The sequence below is a fragment of the Drosophila nasuta genome, chromosome 2R (genome assembly GCF_023558535.2).
Source record: "Drosophila nasuta strain 15112-1781.00 chromosome 2R, ASM2355853v1, whole genome shotgun sequence".
NCBI lineage: Eukaryota > Metazoa > Arthropoda > Insecta > Diptera > Drosophilidae > Drosophila > Drosophila nasuta.
The window spans coordinates 3,707,331-3,730,476 of NC_083456.1; the positions used below are offsets into that span (position 1 = coordinate 3,707,331).

Consider the following 23,146-nt stretch of genomic DNA (forward strand, 5'->3'; position numbering starts at 1 on the left):
TTAGAGTGTAACTAATTGTTCTAAATTCAACTTCAGAAGCAATATCTATTTTTAAAAATTTTTAATTGTGTTTAATTGCAGCCTAAATTTTTGTAAATTATTCTGCGCCTAAGAGTAGGGAATGTTTATGTTCGTCTCATATTAATGGATCAGCTGGTTTTTGTTTATGTTTTTGATTCCATCTGATACAAATTTTTAAATTTTCAATTTGGACCGAATTGCATTATTTGATGCTTATCAGTGTTATTGTTATTTATTGGTGATAAAGTCAAGCAGATATCTATATATGGCGGACTGGCCGTTTTATTAATGCCTAAAAAATGCCAAACGCGTTGATTTGTTGTTCTTTCAGCAAATGCAGAATATCATCCGTGTATGAAGAACGTACTTTACATGAATTTGCATTATAATTGTATTTGTGTGCCATTTAGAGAAGAATGTTCGCAGCGGATAAACTGACGCTGAATCCCCAGCAAATATTAAACGAAATTGTGACACTGCTGGAAACCACAGCCGCGCCAAGTGATGGAAATGCTTTACTGTTGAATCAGGAGATGCAACGTCGTCTCGAGTACGTGCGCACGCGTATTTTGCAACTGTTGAAGCAGGTGCAAGCTCGCTATTCACACAATGAGGAGATTCTTGTGCGCCGTCTAAAGCCACGTTCCCTCAAATCGCAGAGAGAATCGCTGACAGCTGATGAAAGCATAAGCTTTACGGGTGCCGTGCTTCGTGGAGGAACGTTTTTTTTCAAGGGCAATTTGTACTTTCGCGATATGCATGGACGCAGTTGTCCCAACAATGAGGACTACGATAGACGCAGTTGCACTGAAATGTTTCCCACTGACTTCGATATGCGCTCTAAGCATGTGTGGACGGTGCTCGATAAAAAGAATATCGTTATGGGCATTAAAGAGCAGGTGAGAGATTATGTGGATATTCCATAATTATAATTGTTTAATTATATGCTTTACTTGTGTAGCTGCTGTCACATGTTACCTATAATAAAACTGGAAGTCGACCAGGCAAACGCAAGAACATTGATTTGCACACACAAACATTGGCCAGTTTGCTGAGTTCTGTGGATAGCACTTTTAGCATTGACTGGAATGAGATCAGCATTTCGAAATTGGAGCGTCGTCATTCCGCGTACAGCTGTGAAGCCATGTGGCTCGTGTATTTGCATCCACAGCTCAAACGCGACGACTGGACTGCCGAGGAAGATGACCACCTCTTAGAGGTGGCTCAAAGCCACAAGCTACAGGATTGGCAAGCTATTGCAAGTGCGGTATCTCAGCGTTCCGACTATCAATGCTTTGTGCGCGTCCAGACTGCATTACGATTTTACTTGGAACCTTTGTGCAGCGTTAAATGGAGTGAACAGGATAATGTTCGATTGCGGAAGATTGTCGAGCGAAATACTGTGAATGGAGTCACTGATTGGCCTCAGGTAGTCGAGCACTTCCCAGGTCGATCGAAATCCACGCTAATTGGACGCTATTTGTATGTGCTGCATCCCAGCATATGTCATGGTAAATTGTTACATTTACAAAAACTAACCAAGAACAAAAATTAGCATTATGGCTTAACTATTTATTAATTCTCATTGTGAGAGAGAAAAAACTGTATTCCTCTAAATTACAACTGTGATCAGATGGCAATATTTGTACAATATTTATCAATCCTTTCAGAACCTTTTACGGACAAAGAGGACTTGATGCTGTTCGCTGCCGTCGAAGAGTACAATGGTAAATTTCATTGCTTTCCCCGCACACTCTTTCCAAATCGATCGCTGGCACAGCTACGAACGCGTTATCACAATGTGCTGGCCCAGCGTAACAAGACGGATTCGTGGTCTGTAGAGGATGACAACAAGCTAATGGGATTTGTGAAGACCCATGGCACCTCGCAATGGGTAAACTGTGCCAGTCATTTGGGCAATCATACACGCACAAGTTGTCGCACACGCTTCATGGTTATCAAGCGGTTCTTGGAACAGCATCCCGATGCAGAAGTCTCCGATATACCTCGACGAAAGACGACAAAAAATGCAGCAGTTACCTCAGAGAATTGGGTGCAACGTTTCCAGGAGTGGCAAGAGGATCCAGACTCATTACTTGACCACTCGGATGTGAGGCCAAAAGCAAAGAAAATCAAGCGCGAGCAACTTGCCAATGTGAATAAGCGGCGCGGCATAGATGTTCACATCTATGAGTACTTCAAGTTTGCCTATCATCTCTCATTGCAATCGCCTGCGCCACAAATACCTCTGCCTAGAGAGAAAGGTAAACTGTATGTTGTAGCAAAAGCACTTAGATTTCGACCTGTTACTACTTCAAGTGATAAGCTCGTCGAGAGTATTGCGTTGCCCAAGTATCTATGTCGGTGCTATAGTGAAATGTTAAGTCAACTACCGCCGGCCACTAATGATGGTGTGTCACAAGCCGCGGCCTTGCTGCAACCCAATTGGTCCACGATGATGGGATTCCGATCCATTTGTATATTGTCAGCGCACTGTCGTAAACATGCGACGCAGTCGTCAATTGACTATGACGAATCTCATGCAGCTGTTCAGCTATACCGACAACGTTTACGTACCCTCTTCTTTCGGACAACGCTGTTAAGTCGTCTGGAACCGTCAATGTTTGAACAACTGCCAGTGGCTTTGATGAGACTACCGCGTCCAGTTGTTAATTATCCCCTGCGCGACACGAGGACACGCGTTGATGCCCCATTACAATCACGTTCAAAATTGACGCCAACTCAAGAACAAGAAACGGCACGCAGGCAAATTAAGGAATTGGAACCTATGTCGAAGTCCGAGACAATTGATTGCAAAGAGGAACCTATTTTTAAGGAAGAGTTGCCTATTGATTAGCACAAGTCAATAGAATTATATACAACCGATGGATTTAAATGTGTTTTATAATAACTAATATCGTATTTAAGTATATATATATATATATATGTATATAACTAACAATATGAAATATATCCTCACACAAAGGACCAATCTGTTTGTAGATTTCGTATATGCATATATCAAGTTTTAATTTATATATATATGTATGTATATGTATGGTAGGTTCTTTAGGTACTTATTATGCGTTTAGCGCAAAAGAAAACCGAAAGTATTGCAAGCATTTCCTTAGCAGGCTGTAATAAATCACGCTATTAGCTTTGCATATCATTAGTTGCGTGCATTATATATCGAATCGGTTCAATTATTGGAAGTTGCTAAAGTCAGTTTTCAGTTTGATCGTCGGCTTCTGTGGCTTTGCCAGCAATCCGTTCCGTTGCGCCTCGTTGGCCTTCTGGGCGAGATTAATTGACTGCTGCTGATTCCGTATGGCCGCCTCCAGTTTCTGTCGCAGCTCGGGCTTTTGACACATCAATGCCTTGAACTCCTGCGGATACTTAGGTCCAATCTTCAACAGCCACTGCAAGGCATGCTCGTGCAGTTGACGTTGATACTTGGGTAACGTGCGCAGCTTGCTCAGATCGGCCAGATAGCTGATTAGCACAGGAACCAGCAGGGTTAGCATTTGTATATCTGTGAAATATTGAAATACAATTATAAGACGAAGTCTTAAGAACTGACAAAACTTAATAGCCAAGACAAAACAGTTAACAGTGCGATGCAAGAAGGCTGCGGATGTGTCAGCATTATAATTAGTAGTGAATTTATAAATACATGCAGTTTGGACACAACACTTAAAGCAACTACAATATGAATTACAAACATCTATTTAATTATTTAATGTGATCTTATGTGCATTTCTTAATATTGAGAGGAGTGCAAAGAATAATTCTTGTGAATGACTTCATTATTAAATATGTTTCTATGGGCGCATCTATTTACCTTGTAGCAAGTTTCCTAACGATAACGATATGTGGATATTATTATGTTTAGTAAAGTGTGATGGATGAGTAAGGAAAGCAATTGAAAGAGAAGAGACGAAGAGAATAAAAAGAGCAGAATATAAGAAAAAAACTTTACTATTTGTATTTGACGACAATAACAAATTGTGCGCCAAGCTTGACAGCGCTAATCGCTATTGGTAACATGGACTTTTCGTACTGGAACTGTATCGAGGATCGATCGCACTACTTGCGAATTATGCAGATCTGAAAATTAGTTACGTCATTCAAGCAATTGGTGCTACTTACGATGCTGCGGCTCGGCGAGCTCGATTAACTGATCCACGGTCACAATGCTTTCAAGAGTCACCTGCAGCTCCAGTTCACTGGCTGGCAACTTACTCGACTCCGCGTACAAAGATTCAATGATGCGGGGCGCCAATGCATGGATGTAGGGGGTTGATGTTTTAAGATCGGCCTTTGTGAATATAGAACGAGTCGTCTCGATGCATTTCAACTTGACTGACAAATTCTCCGATTGCAAACACTGACGGAAATGATTGATGCACGGATATTGCAGCGAAGGCGCAGACACCACAGATGCGGGTGTGTGAAGTATGAATACAGCAATGGCCAGCAACATGGTAACTTCATCCACTTTGCGCTCCTCGTTGTCGCCAGCCGTTTTCGTCATATCGATAATAGTGGCCAAGGCACTCTGCAACAGCTGCTGCCAATCGTCCACAGTGCTGGGCTGTTGGGCCCAGCGATGAACGCAAACGGAGCGCAGACACTGAAGGGCGGCTTGCACAGCGCAAGTGTTGGCCAGAATGCTGCTGTCAATGAACGACTTGTTGGCAATCTCGCGAATAATGCTCGTGGTCATGTAGAGTATGGTGGGCAGTATAGTCAAGGCACCGCTGGGCGTGCACAACTCAAGCAGCTGCTCCACACACTGTAGTCCACTGGCCACCAGTCGGCCATTGTCATCGCCCAGCACCGAAAAGAATGAGGCATTGTTTTTGGCATAGGCGTAGTCCAGCTGCAGGTTGGTTTGCTTGCTGGGATTGAGGCTGGGTATTTGACGCACAAAGAGGCAGAGGCACACCTCCAACACAGCATAGACATGCGAGCTGCCTGGCTGCATGACGCTGCCTTCACCCAACTCTACGTTCTCGGGAACATTATCATTGGCATTGTCCGAGGCCTGTTGACTGTCGCGATTGCGCTGCAAATCCTCGCGAGCCGCCTGTATGGTCTGCTTCAGTATCTCCACGCACAGCAGCTGAACGAGCAGCTCATCACGGGTGAGTATCTGGCGATGCAGTACGTGACACAGCTCAATGGTCAGTGCTCGATCTTTGATCAGCTGGCGACGTGCCCAATCCGAATCGAAGATACTGTGCAGCGCTCGCAGGCAACTGACGATGTTTCTCGGCTTGTCGGAGCTGCGCATGCTGCACAAAGCCTCCATGCAAATGCCGAAGATCATATGGAATCGATCCGCCGACAGAGAGCCGTGTGTAATGTGATTGTTGTTGGACTCTGGCTCTGATGAGCCCGCCGTTGTGGTTTCCACTTGCGTCTGTGTATCCTGATGCCTCGCGAAACCTTCGTCACGCAACCAAAGAGCCGCCGCATACATAATGGGTGGCCAGCTTGTCATGTAGTGCGGCTTGGATGAGTTGATCGTGTCCGTGGTGTAGAACGAGCCACCATCGCGTGGCAATTGCGATTGAAACTCAGCGGGCAGCAGCAGCAGCGCATGATCCTTCATTGCGGCCAGCCAATGGTTCGATAAATTGTGCAGCTCTGGCTGCACCAGACCCAGCAAACTCTCGCCACGGTTATCCACATCCAGGTCCAGGCCACTCACGAGCTCTGTTTGCGCTGACGATCCTGCTCCTCCAGCTGGAGAGATGGCCAGCAGTGAGGCGGGCGCCTTGCCGTTGCCCAGCATGGCGACAATGTAGACTTCGGCCCACGCCTTTAGAATACTGAGCTTCTCCAATGTGGCCATCGATTCGTTGTACAATTGCGTGCTGTTCGTCTTTGTGTACAGCTTGTTCAGCGAACTGACCAGCAATTGATGCACTCGCCGCAAATCGCTAATGTCCCGAGCGACGCCAGAGCCAATCCAAGCGGAGCACACTTCACATGCTGCGGCCGTCACATGGGATGGCGTGTCGGGAGCAAAAGCTGGACGCAAGGCAGCGCCAACCTGTGCCTGATACTGCTCCAGCAGCAGATGGCCTGGAAACTCTGGTTCGGGCACGTTTGCAAATCGATCTATGATCTCCTGCAGAGTGCGCAGTCCCTCCAGCCGCAGCTGATCCGAGTCCGAGGTGGCAGCCATGAATGACATGCGTATGAGCTCTGCCAAATGGAGAATGAGATAGTCGCCGCTGCGCGATTTTATCAGCTGCTGTTCCTTGGCCTGCAGCAGATCAAAGTGCAATGCATTGGCCGCCTCACAACTGGAGATGATGCGACGCACGCATTGTGCGGCAAAGACGCGCGTGGGCCAACGTGGCTGCACTGCGGGATGCGTGGAAGTATTCTCCTCCGCCCGATACTCGGTGACATCGTCAGCATACTCCTCCTCCTCATCGTCGTCGTCATCGGTATTCAATTGTTCGCCCGTGCCCGACTTGCCAGCTGCATCACCGGCAGCTCCTGCCAGTGCCGTTGGATCTTCAATGGCTCCGCCACCCTCTACGGCCACGGTGAGCACCTTCTTGCAGAGGCTCAACCAATTGCTAAGATTATCGGCCGCAAGCATTTGCAGCATCGATGTGAGAGTGTCGTGTATATTCTTCAGCATCTCCGCATCCGTTTCAGTGTCGAGCATAGAGAATAGCAGACCCGGTAGACCATATTCCGTTATTATCAAGTCCGGGCATTGCTCCGGCGTTATGGTCAGCGCCAAGTCACATACTTCACGTGCCTCGCGGTGTGCCAGTTGACGTAAACAGGCAACTGCCGCCTTTCGTAGTATGAAGTAGTTGCTGGCCAGCATTTTGACTAGCGTTGGAACGAGTGTGTCCAACTGCAGAGACTTGCAGGCAAACAAATGCAGCTGCTGCAGACAGCCAATTGCCTCCGATTGCACCAGCGGATCGGCATGAGATTGCAGCAGAGCCGCCGCGCAGAGGAAGGAGCTACGCATAGCATTGACTGCTGCATTGTTGCCTTGGAGCTCAGGACCAACGGTTGTGATCAAAGCATTTACCACTCGTCCGACACATTGATGTACATCCACATGGGCATGCGGTACGCTGAGCAGCAGTTTCAAAGAGAGCGTCAGCGTTGCCTCCACATAACCACGGAACATGGGTCCGCCAGAGTCAGCGATCTGGGCCAGCGCGTATAGCGACCACACCTGCACCACTGGCGAGGCACTGTCCTGGGCCAAAGCGAGCAGAATGGAGACACTGGTGCTCAGATGCTGCGAGGATCCCATGCCGCCTACATAACGATGCAGACAACCCAGGGCATGTGAGTGTCCTGTTCGTGTTACCACATCGCGTGCTGACTTCAATTTATCGAAACTATTCTGCGCCAGTTCGGCTGTGAAATGAGAGTCAGCAACGACTTGAGCCAAACGTCCGAGAGATTCGCCAGCTGCACAGCGTATTGTTGAATTGGTGCTGGTCAATGAGGCGACTATTAAACTGGTGGCACTCTTCTTCACATCCTCCTGGCCAATGCTTGTCTTGCTGTCCGTAAGCTGTTTCAATGCAAACAGCAGCGCAGTGAAGATGTTCATCTGCACAGCTTCTTGCCGATTGCTCTTCGCCTGCTTAATGCACTCGGCGAAGTGATCCAGCATTTGGAGGCGATGCTTGTTGGCCACCTTGGGAAAAATGGTGCCATACAATGTCACGGCCATGTCAATAACCGCGACACCTAGTGGCAGCGGACCTGGGCACTGTTGCGCCTTATTGATCAGTTGTAAGTTGTTAGTGCTTGCATTGCTGGGACTAGAGCTGCTGTAGTTGTGCTGGGCCGACCAGTTGGGCCGATACAGGCAGCAGGGATCGTGCTCTAGGGCGCCGGAACCAGCAGCGCTATTTGGCTGGAGCTGTGAAAAGAAAAATGAAAAAGTCAGATAAGGACAATAAAGTGGGTAAAATAATAACTGTGTGAAAAGGAACTAATTAATATCAACATTTTAATGTATCATAATCCAATGACAATGAAATAAAGTCGGAAGACATTTAGACAATAGCTTTTTGGGCACCACAAAAAATTGTATGCCAGCTTGCCAACAGCTATAGACTGGTTCATATGTATGACAACTATAATGACTTGACTTCATAAGGTCGATTATCACTAGATTGGAGTAACATTCTATCATATGGCAAGCAAATCAATAGTTCAGCTCGATTTACATTAAATTGTAACAAATATTAAATTGCCAAGTAATTAAATCTAACTTGTAGTCCGTTTTTTGTTTAAAAAATAAAAATATTTGCATGATGAATGAGAGGAAAAAGAATATAAATTTAAAATCAAGCGTCAATTTGTTGGACAGTTGTCCGCCAAAAAAAGGACAAACAAGTCAACTCGAAATAAATTGCGCATGCAAACACAAATCGTCCATTCAATATAGCGGACGGGCGCATAACTTACATGCTCGCCGTCGACTTTTCGATTGGGTTCCATCTGCGGCGATAATATTGATACATGTGCAGACATTTAGGAATAGTTTAAAGGGTAAGAGGTAAGAGAGATTATAGATCACACACTTAAGCCTAATCAATATGTATTGAATAGTAATCACGTTGGAACACACCTGATCTTCGATGGTACGATGATTTGTCTCCTGTAGCCAAGTGCCCAATATGATGGAGTCATCCCCGTGACAAAGAGTGCGCAACAGTGAATTTGTTGTGTTGGCTGCATTGTCCGACAGCGTAAACTCTGAGACGAGCATGCGCAAGAGATGCGTGTACGATGCCTCGAGAGCAGTGGGGGGCAGCAGCGTAAGAGTTTCAAAGAGACGTAAGCGAACCATGGCCGCTGGTGCCTTCAATTGAGTGCCGTAGCTCTTAAGAACTGTTGCCAGGCTGCAAAGAAGAATGAGAATTGAATTTGCGTATGGAAAATATGTATAACGTGTTCACTTACTTGACCAACATTGCTAGAGCACTCTCGATGGGCGTGAGCAAACGTCGTGTTATATCCTCACTGACCAGATCCGGACAATTGAGCAAAAAAGCTGTGCATCACTGAGAGGGCACCAGCGCGTCCCTCGAGAGTCACCTGCCAGGTGAAAGCATCGCCTCGCGCTTTTTTCCGATTCGAGTTCCTTGTTGGAGCGTGGAAACGAGTTGCGCCACAGAAGCAACATGCGTGGCAACAGACCCTTGACCACAGGCGAACCAAGGGTCATAATGGCGCCAATCAGCAGCCAGCCCGCCTGGGTGCGATGCAGCGACATGCGGCTATTCTGGGAAGCAGAACGCAGCAGCTCCTCGGCACAATTGAACACCACTTTGCCCTTGGTGTGCGGTATGCCCAACGGTGAGTGGCGTGCGCTACCCAAAATGGCCGCTAAGGCGCAACTATAGCCCGCAATGGCTTCCGGCGAGGAGCGCATCTGTTCCATGGCCTCGATAAATCGATCGATCAGCGGTGTTATTTGACTGGGCACCGCAATGCAGCAGCTCCTTAGGCACCAGGCAGCCGCTAGACGTGCTGCGGCACAGGGATGCACCAGGACCGCACAGGTGGCATCGATGGCATTCAGCGATTGGTCTGTGAGCAGATTCTGTGCTGTTGTGCCCAGTCCAATGAACAGAGAGCTAAGCTCCTGTAGGGCGCAGACTAGCAAGTGTTGACTGAACAGCGTCTCCTGGTTCGAGTCCTTGGCATTCTCCGGATTAAAGTCAATGGAGTTCATCTGCTTGGCCACCAAATGTATGAGTTCCTTGCAGGCGGCGCTTTGCGCCTTTTCCCCAAGCATTTTGCCAATTGTCGTTCGTAGTATAAAGTTGATGCACTTACGCGAATAGACGGCATCTACATGCGAGCAAGCGGCCTTTGGATTGGCTACCAAGTCCAGCACATGTGCTAGAAATGTGCTCAGTTGCCTCTCGAGCCAAACGCTGCCCATGAACTGCACAAACACCACATAGGCATGTGTTACGCCCACACGCACCTCACGATTAACTCCGGAGCTGCCTTTGATGATTTCTCCAGTGCCCTTGAGAAATGAAGCGCCGCCGCGTAGAAATCCAGCCATTAGTATATTCAATGCCTCGTCCAATGAAACCAGACGCAGTGTGCCACCTTTGGCTGCCTGCAATGCGGCTGCTGCCTGGGCATGAGGCGATTTCTTGTTGCTTGCCGCCTCCGCCAGCTGTTGGGTGTAGGCCAAGAGCGTGCCCAGCAACTGAGCGACGGCACAGCGCACCTCGTAGTTACTGCCGTCGAATGCGCGAAAGCAGAGATTGCCCAGACTCTCCAGCTCCGTTTGATACAAAAACGGGGCACTATAAATCATCTTGAGGATGCAGCGAGCGGCAGCAACACGCACAGCCATCACACGATCAAGTAAACAATGCTTGGCTGCCTTGTAGATATCCTTGTGCACGTTGGCAATCGCTGTTCCCATGCCGGCGCTTACCTTCTCCAACGTGTGCATGATCTCGATGCGAGCTTGCGATTCTGCGTTCCTCAGCGTGCGAATTAAAATCTGCACGGTGTCCTCGTAAGTGCGTCCCATCATGCGTCCTAATTTCTCGTACATCGAACCCAATACACAAATGGCAGCTCTGTAATCAAAATAATAGATAAGACGTGGGAATACGAAGAGAGCAATTCTACTTACAGCTTTGTGGGCAAATAGCTGGGTGAGTCATCCTTGTTCTTCAGTATATCATTGCATGCGTTGACCGTATCAAACAGCATAAAGGTGTCGCCCACGGAGAAGAGCGTGGCTAAGGCGCTGGCAATGAGCTTACGCATCGGAGGACCAGGTGCACCCTGAATGCGCTCCGACAGCTGCTGTACGAGCTTCTTTTGTCCGGCCTTGATCTCATGCTTGGGCAAGTGCGGCAGGGATTTTTCCAAATAACGCAGCCATTCCAATTCGAAAACGGCATGTTTGTGCTCCGGCAACTGCTTCAGTGCCTCCTCGTTGAGGGTCAGGGTGTGGGCGAGTTCCATTTCGTCGTGTGGCGTTGCCTCTTCTTCGAGACTATTACTCGCAGCTTTGCCAGCAGCGGCGGCGGTGTCGTCACTATGTATAAACGATCTGCAATGCAAATGGAATGTTTCATTAATTAAAATACATACTCTACATGTGTGCTTGTGTGTGTACATGAGCATGTCGTGGGAATGATGATAAACAGCCGTTGCTCGTATTTCACGATCTTCCTTCCCTCCCCCACATCAATCAACATCCGCATATACATATGTATTTCAACATCTGTCTATGCGATCAATTTGAAATGTCGCTTATCGATAACTTGCAAGTGCGCTACTATTTCGATGTCTGTAGATGCGATCAACTTAATTTGCTGCCTATTAATAACTGACAAGTGCACTAATATTTCGATAACTGCGATCAACGTCGCTTGTTGACATAGACCTTGAACTTGCTTTGCCAGCTCGCATGAATAATCCCCAGAGGTCACAGCGTCATAGACAAGAGCCCATTAGCTAGCTATTCAATTTAAAAATCGTGCATCAGACGAGCAACCAAATACGATAAAAGCGATGTCGCTTAATCATGGTGCTGATTATTGAATTACACACGTTACAAAGGAAGCTGCAAGCTTTGATGCACGATAAGTGTAGGATAGGCTATCGCCTTGAGCGTGTTAAAAGGCAATTCGTTGACATAGATATAACTACACAACATGAGCACATATACATACGACTAGCGTATACATAAAAAGTCAAGAGGAACCAAATTTCAAGGGAGCAAGAGAAGAGGTTGCCTAAAAGAAAAAACTAAAAACAAAGACATGAAACGGCAACCGGCTTTGTCTTTCGTCTTTCTTTAAGCACCACACCAAAATGATGTGCGCCGGTTGTGGGGCAATGGTTATGGTTATGCGGCAGTCAAGAAAAACACAATGGGTTAACGTCCTAAGGACTCGACCGAGGGGCTTTTGTTTGCGGTCGGTACTCAAGTGGTGCGCGTGTTGCATATACAAAATCAAATCCATACATACAGCAAGAAAGCCAGAACAATTGACGTCTTGTGGGCTCGTGTTACATAAGACGCCTTTGCTGCTTGTGCTTGCAACCCAAAAGAAGTACAGCTCTATCTCTCTGGTCGTGTGGATGCCACGCAAAAGGAAACAAGCAAAACCTGTAAGGTGCAGCAAATAGGAAAGTGCCACCACTAAAAAAAAACAAGAAAAAAAACAAACACTGCTGCTCTGCAGCTCATCATCCACATCCCACCACCCTATTTTGGAATGAGCCGGGGCAAAGCCTCCCCGCATCGTTTGTGCCCCGGGACCATCATGGTGGTAGTTTGTTGAATTTGTTGTTGTCTGGGCATGTTGCAAGATTTATTTACCTGCGCGCCTCGTTGATGACTTTGCGCAGAAACTGCGGTGTGCGTGCAAAGTTTAAGTTTTCCATATTGCATTCACAACTTTAATATGAAAACTTTCTTTTTGCCTTCCTTGGCCAATTAAATGATTGGTACTTTCTGCTTGCAAATTTCACACAAATCGATAAATTCGCTACATGTTTCTTTTGCACTGTAGCCACTTGAAAACTACATTTGCCATCAATTATTTAGCTTTTCTTCAGCTCGCAAATTATTAATTGAATGACTTTTAATAATCACTATGAAGTTATAGCAAAAATAAACTTTATTATTTGCACCAACAGCGAGCGGCACTTGCTACGCGCATCAAATTCAAATGGCAACTGGGGAAACAATCAGCAAAGCCAAGCAAAGAGCGGCAACTCAACCCGCAACGCCATAAACCGTCACAGTTCAGAGAGTTGTTGTGGGATTGTTACGTCTGCTTTTCGCGAGGAAACCAACCTATGTTGTGTGACGTCACAAGCTGAATTTTTAAAAAATTTCAAAATGTTTGTTGTTGATGAGTCCATATTAAATACTAAGGATTTATGCATGTATCATAAGAATATTCATGTATTCATGACGTCATCTGGCAACACGATATGAGTAATCTTGTTGTTAGCAGAATCTTGGCGCACAGGCGACTCGCTGACTGGTTGCAAAAACAAAGCAGCAAAGCGCAAGAGAGCAACATAGACCACCATCAAGAGAGCATGTCGCTCAATTTTATTCGCTCTCTCGCATTGCTTAAGCATGTGTGTGTGTATGTGTTTGTGTAAGTATTAATAACGACGTCATCACAGCTGTTGACAGCCGCCTGCAAAAAAAAAATAAAAAAAATACACTTCACAAGTCGTTATCGATAACTAACGTTGTGGGCGGAATAGCAAACTGTGTCAATGTGTCAAATGGCCGCTTCAAACGAAAAGTTTATCATTTCGAATTTATTATGGGTTTGATAATATATTGCAAAAATACTTAAGAACTAGGGCAAAAACTGCATGCTGGGTATATTGATAAGCGCCTTCGATGTGGCACTATTCGGATTGCCAAGGTCCTTAATGATGCCTCGCACCCGAGCGACTACATCGCTGCGCTGGATATCGCCGCGGTTTAGCATGCGCTGGAATAGTGTATGCAATTGCCGCGTTGACGAGGCATTGGACAACTCAAACAATTCCTGGATCAACTCTTCGGAGTATCCTTCGTATTTACTGAGATTGGCCGCCTTTGCATCACGCTTGAGCAAATCGTAGACGAGTAGAAAGTCCACATACGGCTTCGTGGGAGGAACACGTTTCTTGCCTGCCGTCGAAGTGCTGCTCCAACGATCCATTGCCGATTCCACATCAAATGCGGCACGACCATAATTGTCATCATACAAACGCAAGAAATTATCCAAAGATTCCACATCGTTGGTGAAATCATCATGCAACGCTTCCGTTTGTATGTCGCGAATTAGTGAAAGTGGTAATTTATCAAAATCAGCATCATCGTTGATCTCATCAAATAGGGCTTGGCCTTCCAGTGGCGCTAACCGCGAGCTATCTGCTACTGCAACTGGAGCAAAGACAGCTGGTCCATGGGGAGGCGTGGGTGCTGCTGTCGGACGCTCGGTGCTTGTGGTGCGCTCTGGTGTCTCCCACCAGCTGGGTGGTTGCCACCAACCACTGGTGCTCCCCGAGGGACGTCGGGTTGTAGTTGACGAAGGTCTCCCAGTGGGAGCAACTGTTGTTTTCGATGGCGGCGTGGAAGGAAGAGGTGTGCTGCTTGGTGACTGCTCCTCGTCAAAATCCACGCTGAATGGTGGCTCAGCAGTGGTGCTATGGAGCGGTTCGTATTGCAATAGATCGATATAGTAAGCCAATGCCTGCATTGAGGCAGGCAGATAGCTATTCAGCAGATTTGCAGATTTTCCAGGCGAAAGCAGCCAGAATATCAGCAGTATTAAAATCCAACTGCGCATTTTACTAAAATTTGTTTGTTCGTCTTCAAGTTTTGGCAGCGATTTGGCCGGTTGAGAGACAGTTGGTTAACTAAAAGTTGGCAGTCGACAGCAAGAATCTTCAGTCACTGAAGCTGGTTTTTTTGAAATGGATGCTCGTGCTAACTTTGTCATACCCTGTAACGGAGTACAGTGTAACACGGGTAGCCTAGCTAGCGTAAAATTAAGAATATTGTTCCTCAACGTTTAAATCTTTTATTTTCTTCGTTTTCTGAGTCATGGAACAGTTTATTATGGTAAATAGTGAATAATTACTTCTTCTGAAATTATACTTATTATAGGGCCGAACTTTATGGGAACTGGATTCCCATATCATTAAACTCTAATGCAGTATTTCATCGCGACTATATATATATCATTGGGTTTAAAAAAATCAAGCCTCAAAAGATCAAATTCTTCAATAAATTTTTTCGAAAAAAAAATTAAAACCGCTGGTTTCTGTAATTTCTAATTTTCGAATTTTTCCCAGAGTATGTTTAAGTCAAATCTTAGTTTCTTGTTTGTTGATTTTTGTTTCTCTTTTTTGTTTTGGCAAACTTGTTAAACAGAGGCCAGCGACCGCTTTGTGTTGCGTCAAAAATTTTGGTAACCGTTGTCCTCAGGCGTTGTTCTTGGAAAGAGTGAAAGAAGTTTGAGTGAGTGCTGTAAACCAGTTTGGGGATGGGCGAAGGCGTCTGTTAAATATTTATAAGTGGCATTTATATAAACCTGATTGTATTCTGTATGAGTGTTTTTTTTTTCGGCAAATAAATGACCAGGCAACACATATTACATCAAAATGCAATTTGAATACAACTGCTAAGTTTGAGAGCAACTGATAAATGCAGTTGCCGCACGCGTTATCGATCAATGGCCGGTAATCGAGAGCAGCAGCAGCTGTTCGCCGGCAATTAAAGTGTGAGCGAGATAGCACAAACCTGTTGTACTGTGCATACGTCACAATCTGTTGTTATTCTTAGGTAGGCTATGTTTTCGCTTTTTCGGCCAAAGTAGCAGCAAAAAAATGGCACAAGGTAAGCAGGCCATCGACACTTATAGCGGCATCATTTAACGGATAACACATAAGAAAGATGACACAGATAACCTTTGCATAGCTGTTTACCCAAATAATTGTCGACAACTCACAAAAGGAAAGTGACACTAACGATTTAACACTTCATGTAATCTGGCGAACTATAATTATTGGTGTCGTGTCGTGTTGTCGCAGTCTCAAATGACAGCGGAGCACCCACACCCACACGCACACACTCTTACATGCAAGTCACACACAAACACACAATGAAAGCATTAACAAATGTTTATTATACATTCAAATTATCTGCGAGTCGAATAAAAAACTCACCGTTTCACAATTTGCACATTTACTACTAAAATTAAGAAGCCACTATCACATGTTTAATGCTTTTATTTTAAACAATTAAATGCAATTTTCACTTTAAGCAAATTCCACTACGCGTTGCGTTGATATGTGTTTGTGTATGCGTCAAAACGATAACAATGTAAATAATCGTTGCTAGGCACACCGATAACAAACAGTGGCTATCGAGTCGAACAGCTGATGCTATAGTTAAACATCGATAGCATTTGATTGCACGTGTTGAATTATTTAGTTTTGTTTGGCATTATTTACATTTTCAATTCCAGCTGTGTGTAACTCAAAAATCTTTAAAACCCGATAGAAAATGGCACGAAGACCAGAGCATTCTGCACCACCAGAGATTGTAAGCAAATCAATAAATTTATACATATGTATTTTACATTTGTTTTGTTTTGTAGTTCTACAACGATGATGAAGCCAAGAAATATTCTACAAAGTGAGTTAAAGCGTATGAAATACATACATAAAATATTTTGATTGATTATTATATTAAATTATATCCTAAAAGCACACGCATAATAGAAATCCAGGTAGAAATGGCAGAGCGTGCCCTGGAACTGTTGGCCCTTCCCGATGATGATGAATCGCGTCTCATTTTGGACATTGGCTGTGGCTCCGGACTCTCGGGCAGCGTTCTAGAGGACAGTGATCACATGTGGATTGGGATTGACATAGCCAAATCGATGCTGGACATTGCAGTGGAACGCGAAGTGGCCGGCGATGTCATTTTGGGTGACATGGGCGAAGGCATGCCCTTTAAGCCCGGCACTTTTGATGGTGCTATTTCCATTTCAGCCTTGCAATGGTTGTGCAATGCCGACAAATCCTATCACAATCCACACAAGCGCCTGCTAAAATTCTTTAGCACATTGTTCTCCTGCTTAACGCGCACTGCACGCGCTGTCTTCCAGTTCTATCCAGAGAATTCAGATCAGATTGAAATGGTCACGTCCCAAGCCATGAAAGCTGGTTTCTATGGTGGCCTGGTGGTGGATTATCCCAACTCGGCGAAGGCCAAGAAATACTATTTGGTGCTAATGACAGGTGGAGCGGCAGAATTGCCACAAGGCTTGGGTAAGAGTTCCTTGTAATTAAATGGAAATGTAATCTTACAAGTACATTTTACAGGCTCACCGGAAGAAGAACGTCGCATAAACTACATAAAGAAGCGTGATGCTTGCCGCGATGCGCGTGGCAAAGCGCCAAAAAAGTCGCGTGATTGGATTTTGGCCAAGAAAGAGCGTCGTCGTCGTCAAGGTCTCGAGACGCGCCCAGACACCAAATATACGGCGAGAAAACGTAGCGGACGCTTTTGAGAATTTCTGAATATAACTGAAAACCTAAATAATTTACACATGATTTCTTTATTTAAACAATTAATCATACAATTATGAACTAGACTTTAGTATTATACATTGTCAACCTTTCTAGTCTTTAGTTGCTGGCGATGTTACCTGCTCCTGACTTTTTCTATAAGCCTCTTGCGCTCTTTGCTTAGGAGTATCATATGAAGATTCGGCGGCAAACATGAGATACACTGCAACGCCAGCGAAAATAAAGGTTAGCATTACGAAATCATTCTGCGCCGATATCCTGCTATGCTCCTTTTGTACTTGCTGCCGATCATATTTTTGCTGCGCCGCTTGTCGTCTATCAAAGTTTTTGCCATAGTGAGCTCTACTCCATTCGTCGAAATCATAAATGGGCGGCCGGCCGTCTGTGTCAACCACCTTGGATTTTGTAAAGCGCGACTTATAAAACTTTGTCTGAGGATCGTCTTCTTCCACATCTAAATCTTTTTCGACATTTTGCACATCTTGCGCATAGCGGGATCCTGCTGTATGCACTATTCCTTTGTCGTATAGACGACGCAATCGATAGTTTCCTAATACCTCGTACGCTTGCGTGATTTCCCGAAACTTGATGGCGGCAGTTTCGCTGCCATCATTGCGATCCGGATGATAGACCATGGATAACTTATAATACGCTGCCTTGATTTCATTTTGCGTCGACTGCTTGCCAATTCCCAGAGCATCATAATAATTGATTTGCCATGACGAATGTGTGGTGAATAGGCTCCGTACAAGTGGTCGCCAGATATGCTGGCAATAGTGCAGCATGCCTCACAAAACTTTGTTTTTATTGTTATATCACACACAATATTTTCCGAACCAAAACAAAACGAACAGCTGTTTACACCTGAACTTGACCCAAGTTGTAACGCTTTTCGATTTGTTAGTCGTTATCGAAATGGCCAGCTGAGTTGTCGACGGCGACACGTGAATGGCAATCTGTGCCAAATCCGATCAAGTTTAGGAAATTTAATATTCCGGTGTTGAGTTTTACGATCTCCTATTTTTCTGAAAGCTTGAATTTTAATGAAAATATGATGAGACGGCTAGATTCCTTAAAAAAATATTCAAATAAAATGCTTTTGAAATGGCGCGCAATTTTACTCACATTTGGGAAAACATTTGATGTTATATATTTGGTGAGGAGGAAAAAGATTTCTTGTACGTTTAGGCTAATTTTTTATTGAAAAACTTTGAATTCATTTAATACAATAATATTTATTTTATATTAATTTAAAATCGATAATAATGTAACATCGTCGATACGCAGGTGATGTTATCGATGTTTCTCCACTTGATGGTTGAAATCTGTTGCTGCCGCAGCTTTTGGACGTTAAATAATATCTATTTATTTATATATAGAACGTCGGAGCGGTTGCTTGATATTTTCCACACGGCGTGCTTTGTTTTTCTCGCTAGTGCCTATGTGTTAGTGTGTGCATGTGCGATCGAGAAGTTTCTGCAGCTATTGAATTTAGGCCAAACGGTATAAGAAAAGCGCATTTGTACCTTAAATCGTGACTCATTGGGATCGTTTTTTAAGTATTTCGATCGTACAACGCCTAAATATTTGGTTTTCATTCAGAAAATTGTATAATCATGACCACCGATGACACCAGCTCTGTCGACGCCACCGCTATCAGTCACAAAGACAAAGGCAATGAAGCATTTAAGGCCTCCAAATGGTCAGAGGCAGTGCAGCAATATACCTTGGCAATTAAACTGGGTTCCAAGCACAAGGAGTTGCCCGTGTTCTACAAGAATCGTGCTGCCGCCTATCTGAAACTGGACGAGTTTTCGAACGCTGTCCAAGATTGCACTGAATCGTTACGACTGGCACCAAATGATCCCAAGGCATTGTTTCGACGTGCCCAGGCATTTGAGGCATTGAGTAAGCCGGAAGAGGCATATAAGGATGCCACTGCGCTGTTCAAGGCCGATCCAGGCAACAAATCCGTCCAGCCCATGCTCCAGCGCTTGCACTTGATTGTGCAGGAAAATGCAGCTCGCAATGCAAAAACCTCCACAAAGGTACAGCAAATGATGGAACTGGCTTTCGACATTGCGGCACCTATTGAGAAGCGTCGCTCGGCAGCAAACAATCTTGTGGTGTTGGCTAAGGAATCGACTGGCGCTGAACTTATCTACAAAGAGCAGTGTGTGCCGAAGATTGCAACACTTGCCAAAGTGGAGAAGGATCAGGAGATCTATCTGAATATGGTGCGTGTGGTGGCCTCGCTGTGTGAGAATAGCGTAGAGCGCACAAAGGGTGTGCTCACCGAACTGGGCATTCCCTGGTTCATGCGTGTGCTCGACCAGAAGCATGAGGATTGCGTTACCACAGCCCAGTTTTGCCTGCAGACCATCATCAATGCGTTGTCGGGTCTCAAGAACAAAGCCGATGCCAAGCCGAGCAAAGAGCTCTGTGATCGCCATAGTCGCGAGATTGATACGCTGCTCACCTGTTTGGTTTACAGCATCACAGATCGCACGATTTCAGGCAAGGCACGTGATGCTGTTATTGAGTTGCTCACACGAAATGTTCACTATACCGCACTGGAGTGGGCCGAGCGTTTGGTGGAAGTTCGTGGACTTTGCCGTTTGCTGGAGGTGTGCTCGGAGCTGCAGGATTACAAGTATGAGAGTGCAATGGACATAACCGCCTCGTCGAGCACTATTGCATCTGTTTGTTTGGCCCGCATCTATGAGAACATGTATTACGATGAGGCCAAGCTGCGCTTCACCGATCAGATCGATGAGTTTGTCAAGGACAAGCTGCTCTCGCCCGACATGGAGTCGAAGGTGCGTGTAACCGTGGCAATCACAGCGCTGCTCAACGGTCCACTCGATGTAGGCAATCAAATAGTGTCCAGAGATGGTAAGTTTAAAATATGTATTTTATTTTCTTTGATCTTATCTACATGGTATGGCATGTATTTAAACCTGTGCATAACGAAGGCACGAACTGTGTGTAAATAAAATACTCGATTTACTCATTTTACCACTTTTTTTTACAGGCATTCTACAAATGATCTTGGCCATGGCTACTACGGATGATTTGCTGCAGCAGCGCGTTGCTTGTGAGTGTCTTATAGCAGCCTCTTCGAAGAAGGACAAGGCCAAGGCTTTGTGCGAGCAGGGCGTGGAAATACTTAAGGGTCTCTATCACTCCAAAAATGATGCAATTCGCGTCCGCGCTCTGGTCGGACTTTGCAAGCTGGGTAGCTACGGTGGCCAAGATGCCGCCATACGACCATTTGGCGACGGTGCTGCTTTAAAGCTGGCTGAAGCTTGCCGTCGTTTTCTCATCAAACCTGGCAAGGATAAAGATATTCGCCGCTGGGCTGCCGATGGCTTAGCGTATTTGACATTGGATGCTGAGTGCAAAGAGAAATTGATCGAGGATAAGGCGTCCATACATGCTCTAATGGATTTGGCCCGTGCTGGCGATCAGTCGTGTCTGTATGGCGTTGTCACCACATTTGTGAATCTATGCAATGCCTACGAAAAGCAGGAGCTGGTGCCCGAAATGGTGGAGCTAGCCAAGTTTGCCAAACATCATATACCCGAAGAGCATGAGCTGGACGATGTTGATTTTGTTAACAAGCGCATCACGGTGCTGTGTAACGAAGGTATTACCACAGCTCTGTGTGCGCTGGCCAAGACCGAAAGTCACAATTCGCAGGAACTGATCGCACGCGTTCTAAATGCTGTGTGTGGACTGCAAGAGTTGCGTGGCAAGGTGGTGCAGGATGGCGGTGTTAAGGCGCTGTTGCGTCTTGCACTTGAGGGCACCGAGAAGGGCAAGCGTCATGCCAGCCAGGCGTTAGCACGCATCGGTATCACCATCAATCCGGAGGTGGCGTTCTCGGGTCAGCGATCGCTGGATGTGATTAGGCCACTATTGAATCTGCTGCATCAGGATTGTACGGCACTGGAGAACTTTGAATCGCTGATGGGTCTCACAAATTTGGCCAGCATGAATGAGAGCGTGCGTCAACGTATCATTAAGGAGCAGGGCGTGTCAAAGATTGAGTTTTATCTGATGGAGGATCATTTGTTGCTCACGCGAGCCGCTGCCCAATGTATCTGCAATCTGGTCATGTCTGACGATGTGGTGAAGATGTTTGAGGGCGACAATGATCGTGTCAAATTTCTGGCCCTACTCAGTGAGGATGAGGATGAAGAAACGGCAATGGCCTGTGCTGGCGCTCTCGCCATGCTCACCTCTGTTTCGACCAAATGCTGTGCGAAGATTCTCGACTGTTCTACTTGGTTGAACATATTGCACACGCTCATTGCTAATCCCAGTCCTGCAGTTCAGCATCGCGGCACTGTTGTCATTCTTAATATGATCAATGCTGGATCCGATATTGCCAAGAAACTCTTCGAAACGGACATTATGGAACTGCTTAGCGGCTTGAGCCAATTGGCCGATGATACGCGTGCCAAGGCTCGCGAGGTTGCCACACAATGCATGTCGGCTGCGGAACGACAGCGCATCATTGAGAGATCCGACGATGTCGAGATACCCGATGTCTTTGCGGAGAGTGCCAAAGTCACTGAAATTATCGATGACGATTGATCTGATGATCGCTATTCTTTTCTTTTCATCTGTGAATCGTTCAATGTGTCATCATGGAATTTAATTTATACTCATTTTTCGCAATTTGTACTTAAGCCAAACGTGTTTTATTTATATCATGTACGAATTTATAATAAATTCACCAATATGTTTCGTTTAAATTGTGGCGTTTATGCAGCTAAAAAGAACTACATACTATATAAAGGGTCAACTGGTATTTGTTTCTGGGGTCGAAATCTTGAATTGTTTATTATGTTTTAGTAATAGTATCTTGTATCGTCAAGTTAGTAGTCATGTTAATATCAAATATATTGTTTTCATCGTCGATAAAGAAACGAATGAAAATAATTTGAGCTTGATCTCAAAATCAAGCTTTTTCTTTTGACACATCAATACAACAAATAGGCAAGTTGTTAGTTTTTAATTTTTTGCTGAAATGCCTATTTATCCTACCATTATCGAAGTACTATATGTAGTAGTTTATTATTTGCTGATCATAGTAGGGCACATTTGAAAGCTAACATCTTAACATATTGTACTCTAGCATTTAATACTTTGAAACAAATTTGGAACAACGGAACATATTAACATTTGAATCGCTTGTTGGAGACTTTAAAGCTTTAAACCGCATATATCATACTTTTATACTTAAGACTTATGGAGTTATAAATTCAGAAATTTAGTATGTCTGATATGTAGCAAATATTTGTTAAATCGATTTATAAATTTACCGCTAAGTCGCTGTGCAATTTTGGCTTTATTGAGCAATTGCAACTACAACTGCAATTGCAACTAGTTGTTGTGTTTTTGTGGCATAAAGCTACGTGGGGTGCCATTTTGGGGTTGGCGACTGATTTAATTTGATTTCATTTTGATAGGTGCCCCTTATGTGCAGTGTCCCCTTGTTCGTGGCCAAGCTGACCAAGATTCTCAGCTTAGAGAACATAATATTAGTTGCATTTAAGGACTTGACGCGCAATTCATGCATTGTTAATGGAAGTTCAGACTCAGTTGGTTGTTGAATAGAGTGTGCGCGATTCATGAGTCTGGCTTAAGATATGTTCCCACATTTTAACTGGCTTAGCTGCAGCTGGAGTATTCATTCCAACACTTAAACTGACATTAGCCGTCGGCCGTCGGAAGAACATCTAATGCACAAATAATTGCAGTAGCAGACGTCAGTCAGTCAGTAGCTCGACAGAGGATGCTCCTCTCTTCCTTCTCTCTGTCACTCGCTATCTCGTAGTTCTTTTCAAATTGCTCAATTTCAATGAAATATTATTAAATAAATTAATGTAGCGTTAATTCATTTTGCTTTTCTAAAGAAAATAGCTGTAGTTCTTGAGACCTGCTGAGCTGCAACAGCAGCTGCAACAAATGCAACAGCTCATCCTAATTCTAACGC

The 23,146-nt window shown here is 45.0% G+C and overlaps 6 protein-coding genes across 6 annotated transcripts; 3 read left to right on the top strand and 3 right to left on the bottom strand.

Moving 5' to 3' along the window:
• Positions 1–15: 15 nt before the first annotated feature.
• On the top strand, positions 16–3,243 carry LOC132784510 (uncharacterized). Its single transcript, XM_060790171.1, has 3 exons — positions 16–920; positions 983–1,532; positions 1,692–3,243. The coding sequence occupies exons 1-3, from the start codon at positions 438–440 to the stop codon at positions 2,876–2,878; spliced, it is 2,220 nt and encodes a 739-aa protein (XP_060646154.1). The 5' UTR covers positions 16–437; the 3' UTR covers positions 2,879–3,243.
• On the bottom strand, positions 2,967–12,733 carry LOC132784507 (HEAT repeat-containing protein 5B). The gene is given in 10 exon segments (XM_060790166.1): positions 2,967–3,553; positions 3,863–3,877; positions 4,171–7,945; positions 8,497–8,529; positions 8,660–8,933; positions 8,995–9,083; positions 9,085–9,159; positions 9,161–10,643; positions 10,700–11,125; positions 12,404–12,733. Coding segments are annotated over 10 exon segments (6,564 nt in total). The 5' UTR covers positions 12,469–12,733; the 3' UTR covers positions 2,967–3,224.
• A 577-nt stretch (positions 12,734–13,310) lies between these two features.
• LOC132784513 (uncharacterized) lies at positions 13,311–14,735 on the bottom strand. Its single transcript, XM_060790174.1, has one exon. It carries the CDS (start codon positions 14,385–14,387, stop codon positions 13,407–13,409), a length of 981 nt encoding a protein of 326 aa, XP_060646157.1. The 5' UTR covers positions 14,388–14,735; the 3' UTR covers positions 13,311–13,406.
• A 1,244-nt stretch (positions 14,736–15,979) lies between these two features.
• LOC132784514 (probable 18S rRNA (guanine-N(7))-methyltransferase) lies at positions 15,980–17,195 on the top strand. The gene is made up of 4 exons (XM_060790175.1): positions 15,980–16,147; positions 16,203–16,240; positions 16,313–16,878; positions 16,933–17,195. Exons 1-4 carry the CDS (start codon positions 16,109–16,111, stop codon positions 17,118–17,120), a joined length of 831 nt encoding a protein of 276 aa, XP_060646158.1. The 5' UTR covers positions 15,980–16,108; the 3' UTR covers positions 17,121–17,195.
• Positions 17,152–18,168, bottom strand: LOC132784515 (dnaJ homolog subfamily C member 30, mitochondrial). The gene has a single exon (XM_060790176.1). It carries the CDS (start codon positions 17,922–17,924, stop codon positions 17,232–17,234), a length of 693 nt encoding a protein of 230 aa, XP_060646159.1. The 5' UTR covers positions 17,925–18,168; the 3' UTR covers positions 17,152–17,231.
• A 276-nt stretch (positions 18,169–18,444) lies between these two features.
• Positions 18,445–21,901, top strand: LOC132784509 (protein unc-45 homolog B). Its single transcript, XM_060790169.1, has 3 exons — positions 18,445–18,642; positions 18,700–20,034; positions 20,174–21,901. The coding sequence occupies exons 2-3, from the start codon at positions 18,756–18,758 to the stop codon at positions 21,739–21,741; spliced, it is 2,847 nt and encodes a 948-aa protein (XP_060646152.1). The 5' UTR covers positions 18,445–18,642; positions 18,700–18,755; the 3' UTR covers positions 21,742–21,901.
• The last annotated feature ends 1,245 nt before the right edge of the window (positions 21,902–23,146 follow it).